We start from the raw sequence: 24609 nt of genomic DNA, 5'->3' as shown, positions 1-24609 counted from the left end.
TGTGTTCAAAAACCACTACACAGTAGAAACTAATCTTACCTTTTCCCTCTGTACAGTTTTCATTTTCTTAATTTCCTCTTCTTCAGCCTCTTTTTGTTTCTTTGCGTGTTCTTCTCTTTTTAGCTTGTAAACACACAATAAAGACAGGAACCTCCATAAATTTCCAGGTAAGTTTTTGTGAGACTGCCTTCAGCCCACATTACTTTTTAAGAGTCCAAGTAATATCCCTGCTTGAGTAAGACTTAGAGATCCGAGCCCTGATGTTGTCTGTTTGGAGTTTACATGTTCTTCCCATGTCTGTGTGCTCTTCCTCCCTTATTGCTAACGCAATACATGGAAAGTTAATTAGTGATTTAACACTGCCCCCTGTATGAATGTGATTGTGGTGTGTGCTCCATATGATGAACCAGAGCTGTCTCTTGCCTTGCACCCAGTGCAGCTGGAACAGACTGCAGCCCCCTCACAACCCTGCATTGGATTAAGAGGGCTGGAGAATGTTAATGGCTTCTGTACATCATTTGAAATGTAATAAGGGTTGTTTGCAGCCAGGTGGTGCTTCTGGCTTTGTGTGTTCTTTTATTATCACCAGTATGTGTCCAACTCTTTTACAGTTAGCAAGGTAAATGGGGCTTAGACTGTTAGGGGGCACAAACATGAAAATAACAGGAAGCTGATAGTTTTCATTTCATCAAAGGCACAGCCATTTTATGCTTGTAAAAGTGATACTATTAAACATTACATGGCTGTTTTCTGTGTCTAAAATTAGGTATCCATATCTATTTAAAAACTGCCAGGACAGGAATGAATGCAAATGCACACATCCTAGGGGTAGCACATGTATGTGTTACACATCATCAGAAACTGTTGTTTCATGTAATCAACCTGTGAATTCAGAGTGGAAAGGCAAGTTGCTCTTTTACAGACATAATTCAAAAAACAGGTCAAAGATCAGCAGCAATGAAAACCACCAGCCCCTGTAGCTCTCCACTATTACGCTGCTCTAACCCAGTATAACAGATCAGCATTTAACTGTATCTTGCAGCCATTCCTGAATATCAAAAGAGTGTACTAAAGAGGTTAATCTTTTATTTGTTTATTTTCTGGTTATGGTGTTACTTCTTCCATTCCCATTCCACCACAGTGTGTAACTGAAATTAAAACCACATTCCTAAAAAAAACCTTGTGATGTGTCTTTTGCAAAGGCCTCTTCTGACTCATACAGTATACCTTGGCACCCATGGTTCCTCCTATAAGGTGTGTCAAGTAAAAAAAGAAAAAAGTATCCATTATATGATTCAGAAAAACATATTATTTGATGTGGGCAGAAGCAATAGTTTGTTCTCCCATACCTTAGATAACTATTATACGTGGTTAGGCATTGATGGTGAGGAACTGAGTAACAGTAAAAAACATGAAGTATTGTGGCACACAAAGCATTTCAATTTCACATTTTAATTCTTGGAGTCCCCATACTCCCGAGTTATATTAAATGAGGTTGAGAATGCTAATGTAAGTTATTTATGCAGGACTTCATGCATTAAAGCTTCTGAGTCTTGATTTCAAACCCTAATATGGGTCTCCGTCCATGCAAAATTCTGCATTTATTTATTACCCATGTCCGTAAGAGTTTTTCTTGGCAATTTAAATATTTTTTCTCCCATTATAATTTGGGCTAGGTTAATTGACATTGACTTGGCTCCTGCCTTATGCCCAATGTACCCACAACACTGAACAAGGTTGGAAAATGAATGGATGAAGAGACACAGTGTCTATTTGACTAGGCACCAGTTATGTTGTCATATTTATCATTAATATGTGTGAGTAAAATGGTGGCCCAGTTCCATAGATGAGAGTTTGAAATGTGGCCCACTCATTGTTGGTGTGGGGTTTGCACGTTTTCTGTATGTATTGACATGTGACACTAAACTGTCATGATGTGGGTGGACATTTCATTGTGCCCTGTGATGCACGAGTGTCCCATTTAGAGTTTGTACTTGCCTTGCGTCCAACACTGCTAGGATAGAGTCCAGCCCTTTGCACCTCTTTGATGGAAAATGTGGATTCATAAAATGAAGGGATGAATGTATATTTGTGTGTACATATTTCATTTTTGAGAAACTTCATAGACACTCCACACCTAAAATGGTGTCTTGATATTTTAGTGAAAACACTTTAGAACAGTCCTTGTACGTGTTGTATTTCTGCCAGGGTTCCACAGATGGCTGTGGTTCATATTCTTGTTTTAGGTCTTCTTTGTTCATTGTTGAGTCTATGATTTTTTTTACTTTTGTTTATCATTTGCTTTTTTCCTTATGTTTGTGTTATGTGCCTTGTGTTTTGTGGGTGGCTCCCCAGGAGGAGGGGCCATCTGTACATCACCATAAGGAACTGCCTTCAGCCCTGTAAAGGCAGGGGCAACCCACTGTTCCTCGTGGTTCATTCAAATTTATTTTGGATTTGTGAATATTTCTTGTGCTTTGTGTATTACTGGATTTTTGAGTTCTGTGCTTTGTATTTTGACTATTCTTTGGATTTCATATTGGGACATTGTTCGCCTTAGACTGCTTTTGCTGGTAACATTTTTTTTTTGCCTTTTTGTGCTCTATTGAGATTCACTATTTAATAGAGCCTTTTTAATATATAATTATATTATTATGCTGTGTTTGTTCTTGTTACTAGCCAGGGTTTGATGGTAATATCCCCCTGCAATAGCCATTTTTTAAGATTTTGGGACTTTTAACTTGGGAGCTCTCATGTATCATAACAAAATGAACAGCAAATACAAAAAAAAGTCAGCTTTGCAGTGTCTCTGTGCAAAAAGAGCTACAATTTTTGTAAACATTCTTTGGCTCAGTGGATGGCTATTTCTGACAATATCGTGATGCCCTGAGTACGGGCCTGTCTCCGGTTGTGAGCCTATGGGCTTACAATACTGTACAACTACTTCAAGAAAATTGTGGATAAACTGTTAGAGCTTTTGTCTTTTTCAGCCAGAGTAAAATATGTACAGGATGATGATCATTTCTCTAGTAGTAGTATTTTTTGAAGTTTTTATAACTTTGTGCTTGGGAACTCTCAAATAACACTACCCCGCATTCATATTACAGAAGCTTGAAAATTAAATAAAAATATATGAGTAAGTGAAAATAAATAAATCTTTCTGTTTCCTACAGCATTGCATTGTAGTTTTGCCAGCTTTGTAGTTCAGTTTTTCATTTTTTCCTCTATGAAAAAATGGTCCATTGAATAAGGATCTCATAAATGATAAATGGAGATGTAATGTGATGTAGTTGCTGAAATTGCCATCTCGCAGTTTCAAGATGAATTGTCTGTGGTGTTTGCATGATTCCCCTTTATCTGTGTAAGCTTTTCCTGATTACTCCCATTCATCCAGCATTCTTCCACATGCATGCATTCGGTATATAAATACCCTCTGTAATAGGCTGGTGTGCTGTTCAGGGTTGTTTCCTTTTTTCATCCCAAACTGAAATTCACGGCACCTTGTAATTGAAAATGTACAGTATGGATAGATGGATAAATAATTGAAAAATAGGTTAATGTGGTTGTACCAGTGTATCCTCATACTCCTAGGGCCGCAATTATATTCTTGCTGGAATAACATTTGTTTGGTTTGGGTTTTTTTGGAACTCTATCCTAAAGTTTGTACACTAGTTAAAGTGTTCCACCTTCTTAAACAGGCACTTCATAATGAGGCTGAAGGCTACGACCAAGTAGCCCTACACACACATAGCAGGCAACAGGTATTCTTTTTAACAACAAAATGGTATCACCTGTCAGAAACAGATCCAATATGGTGGCACATCAAAAAATATATTATGAAATGGCACTGTGATATTGCAGAAATAACGGCAATATATAAATAATTGCATAAAAAATCAAAGCTAGGGCAATGTAAAAGGTGCCATATTCAATACATAACACATTTTTTATCACAATATACATAACAAGCAACACTCAGACCTTTGGTCCTCATAGAAGGGTTCTTTGCCTCTCAGAAAACACAGCACCATAGGTCACTCCGTCAAGGTTGCTGAAATTTCCATCACTGCCATTGCCACTGTTGTTTTCCTGACAGTCTTGCTACGTGTCTGACAGACCCTTTCTGTTATGTGCTATGGTTTTGCTATCAGCCACAGTGTGCACCTCCATCATTGCTTGCCATGAGGCACATGGCCACATTTTTCCCTGCCATGAGAAGGATCCAAAGCCCAACTTTCTGGGGAAGGTAACCCACCGGTCCAATTCATGAGTTGTGTTACGTGTATTACAGCATAAGCTGTCAATTCAGACCAAGATCAAGGCTCATGGCCCAAGGCCCAGGGGTTTGTGAGTTTTTACATGATAGACAGCCATCCCTTAGCATTTTAGACAGATATATTGATTGAAAGTAATATATTAAATACTAGGGGGCTTCGCTTGCCAACCCCAGACCTGTGCTATACACCAGCCACTTCGCATCTCTGACCGCATAAGTGGATTAAACTTTCACCAAACAACAAAACTTTTAATTCTCGTGGATACGCCGCTTCATTGGGGAGAAACACTACTTTTCCCTGATGGCAACACGAATTAGATGATCTAGATGGTCTCTGACTTAAAGTTTAAATCTGAACAATATATTCAATCTCTCGTCACTGTTCCATTATAATAATTAATCCGTTAAGTAATAATTTTCATTTGTTTGTGCTAATGTGATCTTTACTATCAATTTTTTGAGACTTTCGGATTTTAGTACTTTCATTAGCTCTAACCTGCTCTGCATGTGTATCGCGCCAATGTTTTAGAATTCTTTACGACATTCTACTTTGTCATCTACTTTTTGTCTTTTATTTCCGGCCCCAGGCGTGGTTAAATCTCTACAGCACAATGTCTCATCTCTCGGGACGTGAAAGTATCTCCCTGAAAAAGTCACGTCTCATCCCAGGCTAAAAAGTCTCGTCTTGTCCCAGGATTTTTTTTTATAATAGAGAGACAATTACTGTATCTATTGAATTTATTATAATTTTAATATTCAGGTTCCCACTAACTAAATTCTGAAAGAAACAGAGAGAAAAAATGCAAATATAAATGTGAAAAAAATAAAGATCCAAATAGAAAGCAGGTGGTTCACAGTTGATTGGTTTAAAGGGAGATAATTAAGGATTTTTAAGTAATTACAGTATATATTTTTCTGATTTCAAGTATTACGGGACATCACTATTCAGTTTTGCTGCTTTGCCCTGTCCTGCCCAGGCCTGCTTCCTGCCTTATTCTCATTGTTTTTAGGAAGGGCTTCAGCATTATGGCCCTGAATTGGGTTAAGTGGAATTAAAAATGCAATTATATGTTTACTTACTTTCCCATTGTGCTGTAGTAGGTAGTTTATGATTCCTCCAATTAAGTCAAGGTAAATAGCATGTACAGTATGTAGTATTTTAATGGTTACAGAGTATAGTGAAATTTGCATTTCTTTATATTAGAGGGGTTAATAAGTAGTAGTGCTCTATTTGGGTGTTTGATAACTCTAATGTTACTAAATAAACAGGTGAAAACTCTAGTACATCAAGACATAGCTGAAACATGTGGTCAAGGATATGGGCACTTGAAGACACCTTTCACAGGTCCAGTGCAAATATTTGACAGTCCCAATCAACGCTGGTGCATGAAATGTATAATTCTGAGCTAACCATGTCTCATATAAGTGGAAGAAGACGATTTTGTATTTGGAAGTGACATGCATTTATTATCTCTAAATCGTTCTGGTCATGGTCTTTATGTTGTGATGGGCTGGTGCTCCATTTCGGCTTGGCTATTGTCCAGCATGAATTACATCTGAAGAGATTTTCTTGTTCTTCTCAAACACATGACTAACAGAAATGATAGCTGAAATACATGTCTAAAGTACAACATTCATGAACATCAAGTTCTATCAACTTATACCACACTCTTTATCTGTTTATTGTGGTGAAGTTTGTGATGACAACATGCTGACTCGGACGCAACATACCTCGCTAATCCTACCAATAATCTCCAGTGAATACTCAGATGTTCCCAGGCCAGATGAGAAAGATAATCATTTGAGCCGTATTTGGTCCTTCTCTTGGGTCTTATCACAATAAGCTGCATCTTTAGGAGGTGTCATTCCCTGAACTTGCCCAAGTCAAACTATGGCTATTCTCAACTATGTGTGTTAGTTTAATTGAAAAGACCCTGCCCAAGTTTTGTTTCATGCAGCCTGGAGTGAAACATGAAAAGGAACTGATGTGCATACCATGATGGTGAATGTTTGTTACTGTTATTCAGTTCCTCGCCATTATCAACAATGCCTAGATGCCTATAATGGTTATTTATGTATGACAAACTATTGCTTCAGCCCACATCAAATACTGTATATTTTTCTCATTCATATAATGTGCACTTTTGAATTCCTTTACTTGACACATAAAATGTACTGCCTCAAATTCTGCTTTGCAGCTGGTCAGAAGAAGAAGAATGCTAAAAGCTAAATGCTTTTGTGTGCGTGGACTTTAGCTATTTGTATTCAGGCACAGTATAGCAGAGCTCAAAAAAAGGAAAACATTATTGTGAGATTGGTTGTTTTGCAAAGTTCTGTCCCTTTTTGTGTTTAGTGATAAAAACCACCTTTATTGCATGCAACAATAAACACTGAAATAGGAACGAGTCTTGCGTAATTTTTGCCTTCTTGTTTTTTCCTGTCTTTCCCTTTTTGTTTACATCACTATGCCCCATGCCACAAAATAACCAAGCTGAAACTTCACTCCACACAACCACACCCAGACCACACTAAGAATCGAAATAGTCAAACTAATGAATGAGAGCACTGTTAAAAGTGCTACTGTTTAATGAAACCTCCAGTTCAGTTTGATGGGACTGTCATTTTAGTTTCTTCAGGGTTAGTTCAAAAAGTTTTCGATAAACACAGCATGTTCTTGAAATGAATAGGTGTAAAACTCCATCAGGATTGTGCTTATTCTATTCAACAACACCCATCTATTTATTTTCTTGACCTGTTTTTCTGTGATAGGATAACTGGATGTACATTCCAATATTATTTGGTACACAGTAGATACCAACCCTGGAAGGGAATGCTATATTATCATAGAGTAGTCTAATGCTCACTCATTATTAAATTAAAAATCAAATTTTTTGGGCTGTAGAGTGTCCAAGGAAATCCTCAAAGAAAGAACATACAAACTCCACATAGAATATAATCAGACCAGAAATCAAACTTAGGTCTTTGGAGCCCTGAGGCAGCTGCACTATCTTGTATGCTGCCATGTTGTGTTTGGCAACATTACATTCCAGACACAAAAATGCATAGTGTGTAATTCTGTGGTTATGGGAGAAAAAGAAATAAGAAAGACCTTATATGTGAGAAAATTCTAACAATATTTAATGGTCAGGTATAACAAATGAAAATATGTATGGACAACTTTTGTGTCAACACTGAGATATAAAGACAAGTTGTGTAAGCTGCAAGATGTATATGTTTTTGTTTTTTTTTAACAAAAGAAGACATGCAGTAAGCCACTGTTAAGCTAAGCAACTGGCATTGAAAATAACTTTGCAAGCATAAGAATGACTGTCCAACCTTTGGTTGATATTTAGCTTGTCTTTGACGCATAGCTTGATTACTCCTGGCCTCTTCCATTGACAGAGCTCCACCTTTGGAAAAGAAAAAATCTACTGTAAGTAAATCACTTGAAAGTGAACTTAAATACAACATCAAACAACTAGGAGAACTGAAATTACAGTGCCTAAAAAAGAAGACCAGGTCATGTTATCTCACGAAGCATTAAGAGACTGTGATGTATAACAAATGTTTAAAAAGCCATAATGTTTGAGAATGTTATGTTATAATATAATATCTCATTGGAAGAAACATTCCTATCTCTCAACTGTGTATATTGAGCCTGTTGGACTGTAGCCCCATTTGTTGAAAAGAGACAGAAGAGAGCCTTCAAATTACTTTGTGTAAGCTTATAACCATCTTTACAGTCCTTTCCTCATTTGTGGAAATTGTAAAAGGGACAAAAGTGGAAAAAAAAAAAAAAACAAAGAGCTTCCCTTGACATAAGAGTCTAAGATAAGACCAAGAGGCAGCTAGTAGCATCTAAAAAACACAGCATTATCTCTTAATTCGCTTAATACTTAAACCAATTCAGTGTCGCTGAAGTTCAGAGACTGTTTTGGCAGCATTGTGCATAAGGATGGAACCAACCCTGTTTAAGGCATCAGTCCATCTCACTGCCAGCCAGGTGCACACTCACACAGAGCCATTATATAGTCACCTATAAACCAAACACACAAGTCTTTGGGACCTGGGGCGCAATTTAAACAAGATTTTCTTTATAATTGCAGTCATTAAATTAAATACTGTGTAATTCTTTGGTAGCAATACAGTGGTGCAATGGTTAGCTCAGACATTTCATGTGTGAGCTGCATGTGAACACTTTCCTAGGGTTTAGGATTATAAAATCAAAGGGCTGAACATTGAGTCGTCAGTGCAATACATACTGACTATTTATTTAAACAAAACTATCAGTTACATGAATAAACAATAGTTTCTTCATACTTCATTTTGCTGCTTTATATATTTTGCAGTTTAACAACATCAGAGCAGACATTCTTTTTTTGTGGCAGCAGCACTAAACTCTGAATTTTTAGTAACTGCAAATAACTGTATGGCCTTCTTCTGGAACACTTAATCAGCACCTTGCATCATATCAGCAAGTGACAGAAGATCACAACACATCAGATGATAAAGTACTATGTAGTAGTAGTCTTTTTTCTATGCTCAATAATTGGTTGATTTTGATACATTATAGCAATAACATAAATATTCTAAATTCAATGCTATCACAGAAAAACTAACTTTAGAGATTTTTGAGCAAGATCCACAGTACAGTCTAATAATCATAAATGCATTATTTAAACATTTTTGTAACATTAATCAGCTGTTAATTCAGTGCAAATGCAAGCTGTTCCTTTCTTTCTCTTATAATCCACCTTATTCTTGTTATTTGTTTCTTATGAATAGTCAATATGTGATTCTCTTTTTGCTGCAACTGCACCAAATTGATTTGGTTAAAAACTGTGATTCTGAATTGAATTAAGGTTGTCTACCTGTATAATGAATGGATGGACGATATGAAACATAGATATAAGCAACAAGGAGACGAAAATGTTCTATGATAAACCTGCAAAATGTAAATGTAATTTTTTTATTGCAAGCTGGCATGTATGTATAAAAACCAAAGCTTGCAAACATAGTAGTCAAACTTCCTACACTGTAGCTAGAATGCCACTTCTCAGTGTCAGTGTGGACAGTTGCTTCTTCTGGCTACATTCCTAAAAAGGATGATAATGTCTAATTCGTTATATTATAAACTAAAACATTGTCTGTTTTCTTCAACAAAATCTGAGTCACTCCTTGATAGAGTCACATACATATCTCACTTATTCTGCCAAGTTAAGTAAAATTTCCCAAAGCCTATTGGTGCCCTGTCCATGTCTGAATCACCTTCACATCTATGGCTGCTTAGCCAGTAGAAACAATACAATACAATACAATTTATGTTTTGTATAGCCCAAAATCACACAAGAAGTGCCACAATGGGCTTTAACAGGCCCTGACTCTTGACAGCCCCCCAGCCTTGACTCTCTCATAAGACAAGGAAGAACTCCCAAAAAACCCTTACAGGGAAAAAATGGAAGAAACCTTGGGAAAGGCAGTTCAAAAAGAGACCCCTTTCCAGGTAGGTTGGGCATGCAGTGGGTGTCAAAAAGAAAGGGTTAAATACAATACAATACACAGAACAGAACAAATCCTCAATACAGTATAAAAAATAAAACATGTATAAGTATGAAGCAGAATTTAACAGTAGATGATATCCCATAATATGATTTGGATTTGTTTAGAGTCCTGCAGACCTCAGCCATCAAGCTGCCTCCCCCATTTGGAACCTTATGGAAGGCTAGGATCTTTAACGGTAGTTAATGTTTTCAATCCTTTAAAGTGTCCCTTTATCCCTACTGGAAAGCATTCATTTTGCATTGTAATAATTGTTTGACAGGCTTTTTTATTTGATATGCCTATGTTTTGTTTCACCTTGCTATGTAAAATGCTTGCTATATGAAAGGTGAATATCCATCCATCCATCCATCCATTATCCAACCCCCTAAATCCTAACTACAGGGTCACAGGGTTCTGCTGGAGCCAATCCCAGGCAACACAGGGAGCGAGGCAGGAAACAAACCCCGGCCAGGGCACCAGCCCACCACAGTGAAAGGTGAATATTAAATGATAATTGAGAAACAAAAACTAAAGTAAAATTTTAGCTTAAAATAAAATGTCTTCCATGTAAATAATGGAAGCACTAAATGTGTATTCATTGACTAACATACTTTAAAGGAGGTGAAGAAAAACAATCCATGCATAAGTCAGAATGTTACATATGTACCACATGCCAATGATCATACAAAAGGAAAAATTAAAGCTCATGGTTAGGGCAGTTATACATTTATTGACACATTTCTTACATGCTTATTTAATAAATGTTACAGTAACTGTAGCCATCACCTCAATTAATAGTTTAGGTGAATTACAATAAATTCTGGAGTGTTTATGGTCATTGACATTAGTCCAGTGTCTGATTGATAACTGAATATGAATAATGGCAAAGTGATACTTTGCATTTAAATGCTGAACATTTCTAATTGAGGCCCTGCATTGCAAAGACAAGGCTCGTGTACTGGTGTTACAGTGCTAAAGAGGTTGACATAATAGGAGAAAACAACTTCTGTCTGCTGCAGAACCATGAAATAAATCATCCAGTCGTTCTACATCATACCTCCTTGTGTGTTTTAATTGTCATTTGTCTCTTCTTGTATAACAAGTCATTCTTGTGGAATATCTTCAAATGACTGTTGAATTTGGGGTACATTCAGCAGAAAAACTACTGAAACACAATTTCAAAGTCCACTAATCTTACAAGTGTAGAATAAATCTATCAACGTGTACTATGTTCAAAATGGGATTCTTTTTAGTCTAATCTTTTCCTAAAATATTCATTTTGCCAGGTGAAAACAACTTTCACTACACATGCTTTATAAAGTGAATGGATCAAAGTGGTAAAGTGCTGCATTATGAGAAAGTAATGGTTACCTAGCCGTTCAGGAGGAAGATTGACTGGACCAGCCCTGTGCTCTTCCTTCCATCTCTGTAAATCCTCCTCTTCTTGCTTGGCCACTGAAACCAAAAACAAACAAACAAAAAAACTATGCTTAACATAAGCAACATCATGTATATGTGTAAGCTTGCACTTGCTCCCAGTTTATGCACGCATTTTCTTTTAGTTTGTCGTTAGTACATAAAAATGTATGTCTTTGGTGTATTCAATTTAGAGTCACTGGGAGCCAGTGCCTATCCCAGAAGCAATGGACAAAAGATGAAAAACAGCTCAAAACAGGACACTAGAGGGTCCAGTCACGTACACACCCACAACCGCACAAGGCCAGGTTGGAAATGACAGTCAACTTAGTTAGGAAGTGTTTGGAGATATGGCAGGAAATGCCAAGCAAACACTGGAAGAATGTTTAGAGTACATAAGAACAAAAAATGGACTGAGGGATGGATCTCAGGGCCCTAAATCCATTAGATGGCAGCACTTCCCATATTCAAGTGAAAAAGTAAGTACAACACCTGTGAACTGTATGGTTTGACATATCAAGACGTAGCTAATGGTGATCTAGACCGACCCAAGGCTTATTTGTACAAAGTAAATGTTTTTGGCATCTGTATTTTCATGTTCTTGGCCATTTTCAATTCAATGCCATTATGGCTACAGATATTATTTGAATTCAGTCTGCCAAAGAACCTGCAGACTGTGCTTCCTCATTTTGGCAGAAGGGTTTTCTTTTAATTCTATTCCCTGTAATTCAAACAGCAAAACTGATTTTTTTTCTGTTTAAATCAATTAACAATTATTTTATTTAAAAACTTACTGAAATTACTGATTATCCAAAAAATATGTAATTTTACTATGTTTCGGGTAGCACGGGCAACCCTGGCAGCAGACCAGGGTATGCATCCCGTGTCCTTCCTGCATGGAGTTTGCATGTTCCACTGGGTGCTGTAGTTTTCTCCCACAGTCCAAAGATATGCAAGTTAGGTGAATGGCAATCCTAATTGGCTCTAGTGTGTGGTTGATAGGTGAATACATGTGTGTTTCCCCTACAATGTACTGACACCTTGTCCAGGGTTTGTTCCTGATTTGTGCCTTATACTAGCTGGAATAGGCACCAGCAGACCCTGTTCAGGACTTAGCGGTTTAGAAAATAACTGACTGACTATGTATCCAGAACATGCTAATATAAATTATATAACCTATTTTTTTTCCTTAAGCTCTTATTTTATCAAATCACTGTTTGCATGAATGATTGTACATAAATTCAAGGGCAGGTCTGAGGAAATCATTGAAAAGAGGTGGAAAGATGGGGATCTGCTCTTAACTTGAATTTGCCAACATGAGTCTTTTCTGGCAATGCTAGATAGTAGATGGGATGCAGTACCCTTTACTGATTTTTCATTATTGCTCAACAGTGCTTTAAAACAATGAAGCTCAATTGCAAAAAGAATTTTGAATTACTGTATTTTATTTTTTAAATGTGAACAATTTATAAAATCCAAGGAATTTCCTATGATACCAGGTGAATGGCCGCTGATCTAGAGGTAGAGTGTATATATATTTATTTTAGGTCAAACCAAAAGTAATGAGTATTTATCAATTTTATTAGCTGTGGGGATACATGCTTTCAGAATCACATTATATTTGGTACAACCCTCCTATATAAGGGACAAAATATGCAGTGTGCATACAGAGAGCAAAATAAGTTGCATGATGAATAGGAAATAGCTTGTCCAGTAAGAATAGACAGGAAAAAGAAATATATTTCAATTCAGTTAAACATAATATATGGTTGTGAAGCACATTATGAAATGCATTTTTAATTCTATAAAACATTGTCTAACAAAAATGGCTTTAATCATGATGTTGTAATGCAAATTTAAACCATACTAAAATATAGTTTAACTCAAAAATATGGATGTTTTGTAATGACTTACTTCTCTGTAATTTACTTCTTCTAGATTCATTAGGTTGCATCATGGAATATCCACCCATGCTGAAACAACAAAAGTGTGCGTTTAATACCTTAAGTGCGTTATTGCCAATTATGTTCCAAAATATAAAACAAATGCTGTAGCAGAGCTACCCTTTTAAAGATGTGCCAAAAAATAAGCTGACATTGAATGCTTTCTATTTATATATATATATATATATATATATATAGATAAAAAAACACTCCAGACTGGAAAATGTTTGATATGAGTAACTTAAGGAAAATTAGTGCCCGTATAATTGTAAAGACATTTCTTGGAAATAATTTAAAACCAATTACTGTATATGATTATAGCTAGGGGTAACTCATAAGATGTAAGTTATTTTGATCAACTAAATAGTAATTATGCTATTGTGAACTCTTCTTCAGTCTATATAATTTTATGAGAGCCATTAACCCTATTGCTTATAGGCTTCAGATGTGGTTAACTTCTAAGAAAAATATAATATGTGCACTGTCCATTTTCATAGACGTAAGTAGATTAATTTAAATAAATTATACCATTTTAGGTGTAATCTTGGAAACTACTGGACAGGTTTTTTATAATAAAATATCCTTGCTTGGGTGGCAGGGTGGTGCTGTGTGTTCAAATCCCAGGCCCAGCACTGTTTGTCGGCAGTTTCTATGTTCTCCTATCTCTCGGATGCCTGCATTTGTTAATAAACAATACAATGTTCTTTGTAGTCTAACTAGAAAAAAAAACTTAATTTTTGACAAATATAATGCTTTAACAATAAAAATAAAAACATGATTTATAGACTAAATTAGGAGAAGAGCACATTCAACTATTTACTAGTAGTGATGAGAAACACATATTGATACATACAAAGTCTTATATTTAAACACTGCATAGAAAGAAAGAAATCGATAGTATTTGGAAAAAAGGGCTAACAGTTTTCAGTTGTATTCCAAAACTGAATATCAGATAATAATTTTTTATACAAGCAGCCTATAACACATTAGAATGAAAACTAAGCAGCCTTTAATAGAAACTTTCCTTCTTTGCATGTACATTAACATAATTAAAGATAGAATACGTACACTGTATAATTGTAGTGCCATGACAAAGTAACCCCCTGTCTGATTATCTAAATCACACTGAATGAATTTGCTCAGAACTTGTGAATTTGCTTGAAGTGCTACATATATGACAGTGTTGAAAAAAGACATCAACATTTGGTGCTCCTTTCACTTGCTTGGTGTGCAGTCTTTACGTGTAAAAAACAGGAATGTCCTCTTATAATGAATTCAGTCCAAAAAAAGAGTACCTGTAGTTAGGTTCAGCCATTTGAATGCTTTGGTTAAAAATCAGGTGAGGTTTAGGCCACCTCTTCTCAGTAGGAATCCATCTTACTATTAGAGTTAAGTTTTGAGCAATTCTCCAAACTTCTGTATCAGGATACAGTTTCATCACTCACTTGAAATGCTGAGGCCAAACATTTTCTGTCTCGCGTTTTTTTTCCAATTAGAGTCACAATCCATTAATTCAGATTTTTTTACAGATATTAATTAAAGGTGAAAAATCATTTGTATAAAAGGTACATAGGTTATCTTAAGATCTTTCAGATTTATTTTTAGGTTAGAAGCCAAATATGTTGGTGAAGCAAATGGTTGAAAATATTCGGGACTCCATTTTCACCTTTGATCATTTGCACTTTTCCCACATCCTGCATTACTGTGTCTCTAACTTGTGCTACATGAAAGATTTTTATTTGTTATAAATGTTAATGTCTGCTAGTCTGTTTAATATCTTTGCTACATGGTCTATTAATACACTTTGGGGACACCCAGCACAAATGTACAACATACCGCCCCTTTTAATACGCTTCTTCCTGCCACAGTCCTAAAAATGAATGTGTTTACGCCGGTGCCCATTTCTCTTTGTTTGTCAAGCCCAGTCCCTGTTCAGAATCAATTTAAACTGACTTTAAACCAAGCTCTGTCTGAGCACCCACTACATCAATAAATAAAATAAAATGGCCAGGGAGCTTTTCAGTAACTGTTGATGTCTAAGGCCACTAATCATTCTGATGTATCATTCAATGGTAAGGAATAATAGGCTGGTCAAAGTTAAACTGGGACCAAGAGTTACAGATGGCTACCAAAAAAAAGAGATAACAATAGAAAAAGGTCAGCAACCGTTGAAAACAGCTGACATGCTTGCGTTTTTAGAGAAAAATGAATAAACTTAGTGGCAGTATGAAGAAACAAATTCAGCAGTTCTAATAAAGGTGCACTAGACTGAGTCTTCACTTTGGCTTTAAATGCCAAGGTTGAATAATAGACAATTGTTCACTTCTTTTCTACAATGCAGCAACTTGTAAGAATTCATTCAGAAACTCAGTGAATCAAATTTAGTGGTAATGAACAGCCAGCATCCACTCACACTAAGCTGAACCCAGGATACTCGATTTATGAGTCAGCACTACTGTCTGCACAATGCCACTTGAATATATGTGTCAACTTTGCTTTTTCTCCAGAGATACATCTTATTCTTTTGAGTTTAAAGTTGCCTCATGAGCTCTTTACTGCTTCAGTTTTTCTGCTCAGCAATAAAATTTAACAAATGAGATGGCATATACTGTATAGAACACAATTATGTAATAAAAAGCACAGTTTTATAAAAAAAAAAAACAACAAAAGTGTAATAATACAAGAAAGTTCAATCCTTATTTGAAGATGATGCTATCTATGCATGCTGAGGCTGCTTATACAACCTTTTTACTAAAAACAGAAAAGCAGTCACATTCAAAGAGCATCACAAGCAAACCTCTACTCCATCAATCCCTGTGCCAAGTTAGATGTCCAAAGAGATACCCCTCACTTTATCTAGTGCCCTTAAACTGCGATAAAAAAGAACAACTTGGCTGATGGAATAATTTTACTAATGAAGATGAAAACATGATAAAAATGCTACATGCATCCAGCAGGGGCTGCTTGGTCCCTGGGATTGTGTTATTTCTTGAATGCAGGTCATACACGAGCCTTCTACCCATCTCTTTCATAACCATGCCGAAAATAATCAGAGAAGAACAATATGTTACAAAAAAGATATATATATATATTTAACTTTCTTTAAAATGCAGCTTCCACCCCAAGACACATTATAATCATTTATACACACATATCCAGGCTGGAGAGAAGTCAATGGAACGTACAGTCATCATTCAGTTCTTCAATGGGGAATGCTGACAGCTATACGAATCTGGTCCGCCAGGGTGAGGGCACCTTTGGTCAGCTTCTGGCTTCATGATAGATCCCCACCATTATAAACTATCACATATTTACATATTCATAGACTTTGTTATGAACCTTGCCAGGTATGGGCAACTACCATCTGAGCTTTCTAAGTTATTTCTGGACTGTGCCCAAATAACACCCTATTCTAATCACCCATGGCTTCTGCAGACAGAGGCCCTTTGTCACCCTGGCCATATATTAATTCAGCAAATATCAGCACTTTTAAAGCACCTGCCTGTGTCATACCTCTCCCTATCAGCTCAAATAAACTTTACAGATTGCAGTAGCACACTTAACGTAATGGTAACTTCATTCAGAAATTGCCCTGTATATTGTGACAACGTGCTTGGCAAGCAAGGACTTGTCAGGGCTAAGGGTACAATCTAGAAGGCAAACGGCAGAGTAAAGTTATCCACAAAACCTCCATGACAGACAGCACCATGCTAAAGAGGTGGCAGACCATATCAAGTGTGGTGTACTTGATTTAAAACCTCTACTTAAAGGCATTTGCTCAAGTCACACAGGAGGTTCATCATATGGAAAATATGTAAAGTTTGTAAATGTTGTCCCATTATATAAAGGGAACAGGTTGAGAAATCACAGGCCAATAAACAAGAGTAAAATAATAGAAACAATTAATATTGAAAAGAAAGAGCAACAAATGTCAAGTACAACAGACAGTACACTGTAAGCTTATAGTAGATGGGGAAGTGGTGTTTAACTAATATGCTATAATTCTATAAGAGTTAAAGTAAAGCATTTGATCAGAGGGATGCATATGATTTTATTTATTTTGATTTTCAAAAAGAGTCTGATAAGGTCCTGCATGTAAGGATAATGATTAAACTAAAAGAAGTAGAACTTCAAATTGCAGTGAGTAGCTGGATTGGTTAAGAATAATAATAATAATACAAAATTGTATTTATATAGCACCTTTCCCATGCTCAATGCACTTGAACACAGAAAGCAAACCATTATGTTGCAAGGAATTTTATCTGCTGCTCTTTATTCTGTAATTCATAGCTAAATGATCTTCATAATATTGTAACCTGTGGAAACGAACAACTCAAGCACCAACATTGAAGTGTCAGTTGAACTTGCAGTTAGGTGCCATCCATCCACAGAAATGGGTAGATGAGTCGAAGTCTGTAGCATGTTCAAAATGCTCACTTACACAGATAAAACCAAAGCGATGCTATAATCTTGGAGAAAAGCATGGGAATGTAACAAATCTGCAGATTTTCTCATCAGTCAACACCTTTTGACATAAAGTGATTATTGTAATGTGAAATAACAAATAATCAGTGCTTCATTGTAAGATGCTTTAAATAGCTATGCAGATATAAATGTGATTTTGTTGCTCCACTTGCATATCCACACATAGATTTAGCTACTGCACAGAAAGTATTTTAGCTTGTAATAGGAAAAGCATATAACTAAATACAAAGACCATACAGTATAAGATCATTTCAAAAGATGTCTGCTAAGGCCCTTTTCAAATGTAAACATCCAGAGATACACTACAAAATAAGATTAATCTGAAGATCAGATATAAGGTATTTAATATGGCCAAAATCTTACCAAGGTCAAGGAAGTGAGGAGCAATATTTAAGTTATAGTATATTTTTATTAGACTAAATATTGTATATAAAATTTAAATAAGACTAGCCAACCCGCGGCGTACCGTACGCCGCATAATCAGGCCGGTTTTTAAATAATTTTTAAGCACAGGGAGAAAATTTAACATTTGCAAAATCGGTAATGTAATAAATCATCAAGAAAAGCAAAATTGTAACAATGCACGGAACAAACCAACACACAATCGTCCGTGCGGTGTAGCGAGGTGGGAGGGGGGTGTGTACAAAGTGCAGGAGCATCTAAGAAGACGCATGTTTGTCGCGGATGCGAATTGCTGTATGTAGCGTGTACAACACTTTGCTATGCTGCACGCGGTCGTGCGTCGTAACCAAAAACTCGTTTTTTAAAGACTGCTCACTTCACTGTGTTTTAACCTCAGTTGTAAAGGAATGTTTTAATGATCCCATGGGATACCCCTCACAAACAGTTTTACACGCTGCATATGGCGATTCACCTTTGTGAGAACCATGCCTCTATTAACAGTCAATGTGTGGGAGGGGGGTGTGTACAAAGGGTAGGGATGAAAACAGTGGGAGTGTATGAGTCGCACTTAGTGGCAATTCCACTGTTTGCAGCCCGAATGGGGTTCAATGGCTTACCCACGCCTAGACACACGATCAATCTCATGAATAATTATTTATTGAATGGTAAACACTTGTGGAAAGACACGGTTGTCTAAAACAGGTTAGTGTGAGAATACAACAGTAAGTGAATGAAAAGATGGAACTCTGGAGAGAGCAAAATACAACACAATAGTGAACCCGCGGCATAACAAATGCCACATAATTATTTATTGATGGTTGAACACTTCTGGAAAGACACAGGGACACCCCTCGCAAACTGTTCTACACACCAAATACAGCGATTCACATCTGCAACAAACAAACTGTTTTACACACTGCATACAGCGAATCACATCCGCGACATGATTTTTCCTAGATGGTCCTGTCGCGTCCACCCTCGCACTCGAAGCATACACACTGCCTGCTAATGTGCCCGGTCGCAAGCCGTGTCCAGCCTCGTTCTCGAAGCATACACACTGCCTGGTCATGTGTCCGCTCACAAGAGAAACTCACGGAGAGCCGCCCACCAGCTGCCCGTGTGTGTGCCTCTGTCTGTCTCTGCCGCAGCTTTCGCCTGCGCTGCCTCTGTGTGAACCGGTCAGGCACAGAGAAGGTCAGCTGCTGAGAGAGCGTCTCGACTGTTGCAGGGTCTGCATTGGTGAAGCAGGTGAGACGGTAATGAAACAGAGGCACAGGGCTTATTGGTTTTTAAAGACTGATTCCTTCATTGTGCTTTAACCTCAGTTTTAAGGGATTGTTTTAAGGATCCCATGGGATACCCCACGCAAACCGTTTCACACGCTGCATATGGCGATTCACCTCCGCGAGAAACATGCCTCTATGAACAGTCAACGTAGCTTGGAGGTACATGACATTAACCTGACCTGCACTGCATGTGGCCTCTACGACAGAGGAACATAAATGACGCCATTTTTTCTGTGTCGTCGCGTCCGAGTTGGTGGGCGTGGCCCTGCGAGTTGTCGTCGTATCCAATGGTCTTGGAGTTGGTGGGCGTGGCTCCTTCCTGTGTGCGCTATAGGTGTCTCACTTGTCGGCTTAGTGAATCCACGCCCCTTCCGGCGTGCTTTTCATGGTTGTCTTGCCTTAGTGAATTATATATATAGATGATAAAAAATAACAGCCAGCACTCCCAGTGACTGTCTCGCTGACAAATGTTTTAGTTTATCATTTGTGTCTTTTCTTGTTGAAATTTATTAACCAGTCCGACTTGGAATTTTTACCCCAAAAAAGTCACCTGGATACAGTTAAGATTTAAAAACTCTGCCACAAACATGGAACTTCGCTATGTTTTTATTTTCCTGTTCTGCTAAAAACTCAAGATCTAATGAAGTTCTGCCTGTGCCTTGATGAAGTTTTGTTGCAAGAAGTAAAATCAGCTTTAAAAGTCAAGTAACGTGCAAATTTTTCTGTTTGAATTTTTTGCTCTGCCACCACTTATTTTAAGGTGTATATGTTTATAAAAAGGATTTGACAATTAGTTACATCTGCAAGGTAAAGAATCTTGTTTTCAAGGAGCCTCTTGCATTCATAAGCCACTCCGCACATTATAAGGGGCAAGAATGTGATGCTCGCCTTCTAAACACTTAGCGTTTTAGGATCAGACTGAAGAAGCATTCATTCTTGATTGCTCACAACCTGGGAAAGTACATATCAACTCCTGACGCCATGTCTTATGTACTTGTAAAAATTAATGAAAATTCTGATGACAAAAAACTTACTGTACATGTAACGCTAATGTCTATACTGACAGAATTATGACAAATTCAATAGGAATCCTAAGTCACTGATAGGACTCAGTTCTTTTTCTGATCAGTTCTGGTAATCTAACACTATTTTTGTTTTGTTTTTTTTTTAGTTACTGAGTTTGATTCTGACATCGAATTACGTTGATTCCCCTTCATTTTGATAATTTTTTGGACTGCTTTGTCTGCTATTTTGGTTTTCGTGCTTGCACATTGTTTGGGTAAATTTTCGCTTATTGTTGGGCGTTTTTATCCTCTGAGATCATGACATGACACAACCAGCTAAAAGATCCTCCAGGAAATCACTTGCTCATCCTAATTTCAGGTTCAAAACCCTTTTCAAATTCCTCTTTCAAACTCTTTTTGCTAAACAATTTTTGGAATCAACATCTTTGCTCTTGTTTTTTGCCAAAAACTTTTGCCTACTGTTTTGACTTTATTTCTCATAATTTCTGATCTTCTGGTATTGACCTTTTTTTGGCTTTTCTCCTGACTCACTCTCAAACCCGGTCTGCTTTCAAACATTACAGTCGTGTTGTAAAATAAGTGCTGCTGGCCAGTTGTGAACCTAAGACTTTCATATTACAAAGGAACTCTTATCATTTTGATGAGAATTGTGTCCTCTCTGTGGATGAGACAGCTTCAGTGCTGCACTGGCATACTTTCATATGTGTGATGTCAGGCTAACTCTTTCCAAGCCCTACCACATCCTGCACACACCTGGACTGCTAACCTCTTCTCCTGAAGCATGTTCCCACATTCCAGTTGTCTTCAAAGAAACAGCAGAGGTGAGGCATGGACTCAGGACACTAGAATCAAAGCTGCGTGTTCTACCACAAAGTTAAAGAGGATCTCCCGCAGAAAGTTGCAAATTTGGCTACTTTCAGTAGCATGGCTACAGCCATGAGCCGAACAAGGCTTTTGCAAAACTACAGGATTTCTGTAAGATTTTAAAAAATCACAACATATTACTTGATCAGACTGGGGTGAGTAAAGTCAGGTAACAAAGATTTCCTGAGCTGAGAGACAAATCATCTTAGATAATTGCCTTTTAGTGTGGGTAAATATGTGGTCCTGGATTTGATCCTACCTTTTGCCAAGTGCTGCTGGGGTAAACTCCAGTCCCTGAATCCATAAATTGGACTAAGCAGTTTTGGAAAATAATGGATGGATATAGAATTTGCAATATGATAAACAGCCCATTGTTAACTCTCAAGAACAATTATGATTATGTCAGATATGTACAACTTAAATAAACATAAAGTTGGAGATGTTGACAAACTACCTCTTTGAAGTTCAGTCTGGATGACTAACTCAATTCTTTATTGTCATATCTACAAGTACAAGTACCATGTACAATGAAATGCTTACTTGCATGTGCTCCTGCAGACAGTGAACACAGACAAAAAGAATAGTGCTATAAAATGTAATTCTATAGCTTATGACAGTGTGCCACAACTGTTGCCATCTGACCATCACAATCAGCTGTCACAGAAAAGTGTGGTTTTATAAAGGATCAGCCTAAGGAGCCTACATCACAAGCCATAAGGTTACTTCAGACCAGCTCAACACCTATAACCAAAAATGGGGGAGCTGTAATTAAACCAGACCTATAGTTACAGAAATTGTACTCAGTGTATGTGTGCTCTTGCAAAAAAAAATAAATAAATAAATAAATACCGAGCAAGGCCCGTAACCTGCAATTGCTCCATCCTGGGTATGATGTTAACCTGCAAGCAGGTCCTTCCACTTGCAGGGAAAACTTAGGAGTTGGTGGCAGGATTGGCACTCCAGCTACTGTAAAAAACCTCACACTGTTCCATTCCATTCAAATTAGTGTGGTACTGCGGTGTCACCTGTTGCACGGCTGCACTTGGGTTTTAATCTGGGATCTTGGGATGGTTTGCCATGTGGTGGGTGTGGAAACACGCTGTATCAGTGCATGCTCCCAACCTATGTAAGTTCTAAAAGAAAACAAAGCTGAAAAAGTGTGAGAATTGCTATTAAATATATGCCTGGGAAGGGTACTGGTCTATGAACAAAGAAATAATGTCTGAGTAGGAATATGACATGTGAATATGACATTTAAAATGCTGAAGGTGTTACCTTCTAAAATAGGGATGTGTGATAATCTGTAGTTAAATTTCACCTCTCTTCTAAGTTGGCTTGATCTGTTACAGGGTTTTGAGGTGGTGGAGCCTGTACTGATAGCATTGGACAAAAGGCACAAGCAGGCCTGTACTGGGAAGAAGAAGAACACTGCAAAGCACCCTACACTCACACACACACAGTCATGCACACCAGTAACTTTCATGTCTGTGGGTAGGGAAAGCAATTATGGAAAACCCTGAAAGCAACAAAACATTTAAGACAGATCATTGAAAACATACTGCCTTTTTCCCAGAACATGTAGTAATGATTATTTCAAAGTGGAGTAACTTTTCTTGTCTAAAAGTCTTAATTTTGCTTCCTGTAAAAACCACCCAAACTCTCTTGATTCTACAAAATAAAATATATATAAAAACTTAATCTCAAAACATGTTCTAGACATTATGAGGTTCTTGCATTTCCTCATCAAAAAAGAAATGCTCTGTTTGCTTTATGCTGGAGTAGATATGCTGTACATATTAACTCCTGACTTGGGGAGAAAAAAACGTTCAACATCACATCAAAGTTCAAGAAACAAATCAGAACAGTCTGGAAATATCACCACAGCCTGACTTGTCCCAGTTGTTGTCTGTTGACGTCATTAAGGCAACACAAATCATTGCATGTGTTGACAACTGTTAACAGCAATAAACATACCATTTAAAAAATTATAAATCCTATATAATTTATTGACATTCAAATTTATCTGCAAATGAGTCATAATTACTCATTGTAGTCTGTGGTTTGCCATGATAGTTTCCTTATTCATTCATTATCTTGTAATTCCAATGCAGGGTCACAGAAAGGTAGAGCCTGCCCAGGCAGTAACCGAAAAAAAGGGTGGGCACTAGTGCTGACCCGGGCAGAAAAATAACTCATGCCAGGACCCACTGACCCTCAACCTAATATAGTCACCAGCCAATGTGTTTGTCACTTATTTGGAATTTAAGAAAACACGCAAATAGAGAAATGTGAGGCACCATCAAACTGGGCAGCTTTAACTCAGTTATTATTACATTATAAACCGATGACGGAATAATACAAAACTATCAAATATTCACACATACACAGTGACAAGCTATCAGTCGCCATATAGTTTACACTGAAAGTTCTGTATTCAAACATACTTCGCGTATGTTATATCGCACTTTTCTGAATTTGACTTATCTGTATTGAAGTTAGCACAACAAAACGCGTCTCCTGACCACACCCTCCTGTAACGCCACTCCTCAGAGCACCGGTAAATGCTTGACAGAAAAAAAAACCAAAAAAAAAAAAACTAATACCTCATGTGATTGGCCGAAGAAACGATTGGTAGATAAAAATAATATGTAAATGACTGCAGTCGAAAGTGATTGTCAGTTTCCCCGCCTTTCGCCACGCCCACTTTCACTTCTGCAAGCTGTGTCTGGGTAGGAGGAGAGCTGCCTTCGTCTGGAGAAGTGAGGTGTAATGCAAGAAGCGAAAACGAAAGAAGAACGTAGAACAACCATAAGCGTAGTTATACAGGCATTGTTTCTTTAAAGCATTTTCCTTAAATGAAACAGAATCTAATATAAACACTGTTTTAACTAGTTAACTTTAAAGGTCAAAACGTTTAAGACTTACTATTGCAGTGTCCGTTCATTTTGCTGGGGCTGTGGTGTTTGTTGGAGTTCTGAGGGGTTCGAGTTGATGTCAGCATCCTCCGTCCGTGAGTTGCTGCTATTCAAGTTGTTACCTGCAGCGTCATACATGTTATTGTTTTGTGGCCTCGGATTCATAATGCTACAGCAGCTTGCGTCCGACCGGATTTGAGAAAGTCTTCAGGGAATTGACGTGACACGGAGAGGTCTCCTGGTTGTCACTTGCGAAAAACGAAACTAAGAAAGCACGTGTTTGATGACGATGGCACCACTGTCAGGGCTGAGACAACAGCTCCAATGCTTCTGAGGGCACGATTGTCTTGTCAAACATACCTCACGCGAATTAACACTCAAACATAGTTAAGAATTCTGATTATTAAAGTATGTTATCAGTTCATATTTGTTGTGGAAGCTAAATACTGACGTAAA

The 24609-nt window shown here is 37.4% G+C and overlaps 1 protein-coding gene across 2 annotated transcripts; it reads right to left on the bottom strand.

Annotated features, from left to right (window-relative positions):
- Positions 1-24408, bottom strand: LOC120523717 (epithelial-stromal interaction protein 1-like). 2 transcript variants are annotated; one of them, XM_039745283.1, is made up of 6 exons: positions 24164-24408; positions 23842-23989; positions 13148-13206; positions 11189-11272; positions 7613-7686; positions 1-123 (listed from the first exon to the last, which is right to left on the bottom strand). In XM_039745283.1, the coding sequence occupies exons 1-6, from the start codon at positions 24237-24239 to the stop codon at positions 16-18; spliced, it is 549 nt and encodes a 182-aa protein (XP_039601217.1). In that variant the 5' UTR covers positions 24240-24408; the 3' UTR covers positions 1-15. The 2 variants fall into 2 exon arrangements, with proteins under 2 accessions (XP_039601217.1, XP_039601218.1); XM_039745284.1 differs by lacking the exon at positions 23842-23989.
- Positions 24409-24609: the final 201 nt, after the last annotated feature.

The sequence above is a fragment of the Polypterus senegalus genome, chromosome 2, assembly GCF_016835505.1.
Source record: "Polypterus senegalus isolate Bchr_013 chromosome 2, ASM1683550v1, whole genome shotgun sequence".
NCBI classification, from domain to species: domain Eukaryota; kingdom Metazoa; phylum Chordata; class Cladistia; order Polypteriformes; family Polypteridae; genus Polypterus; species Polypterus senegalus.
Note: the sequence above shows the minus strand (reverse complement) of the source record. Positions and strands in the feature narration are given on the sequence as shown.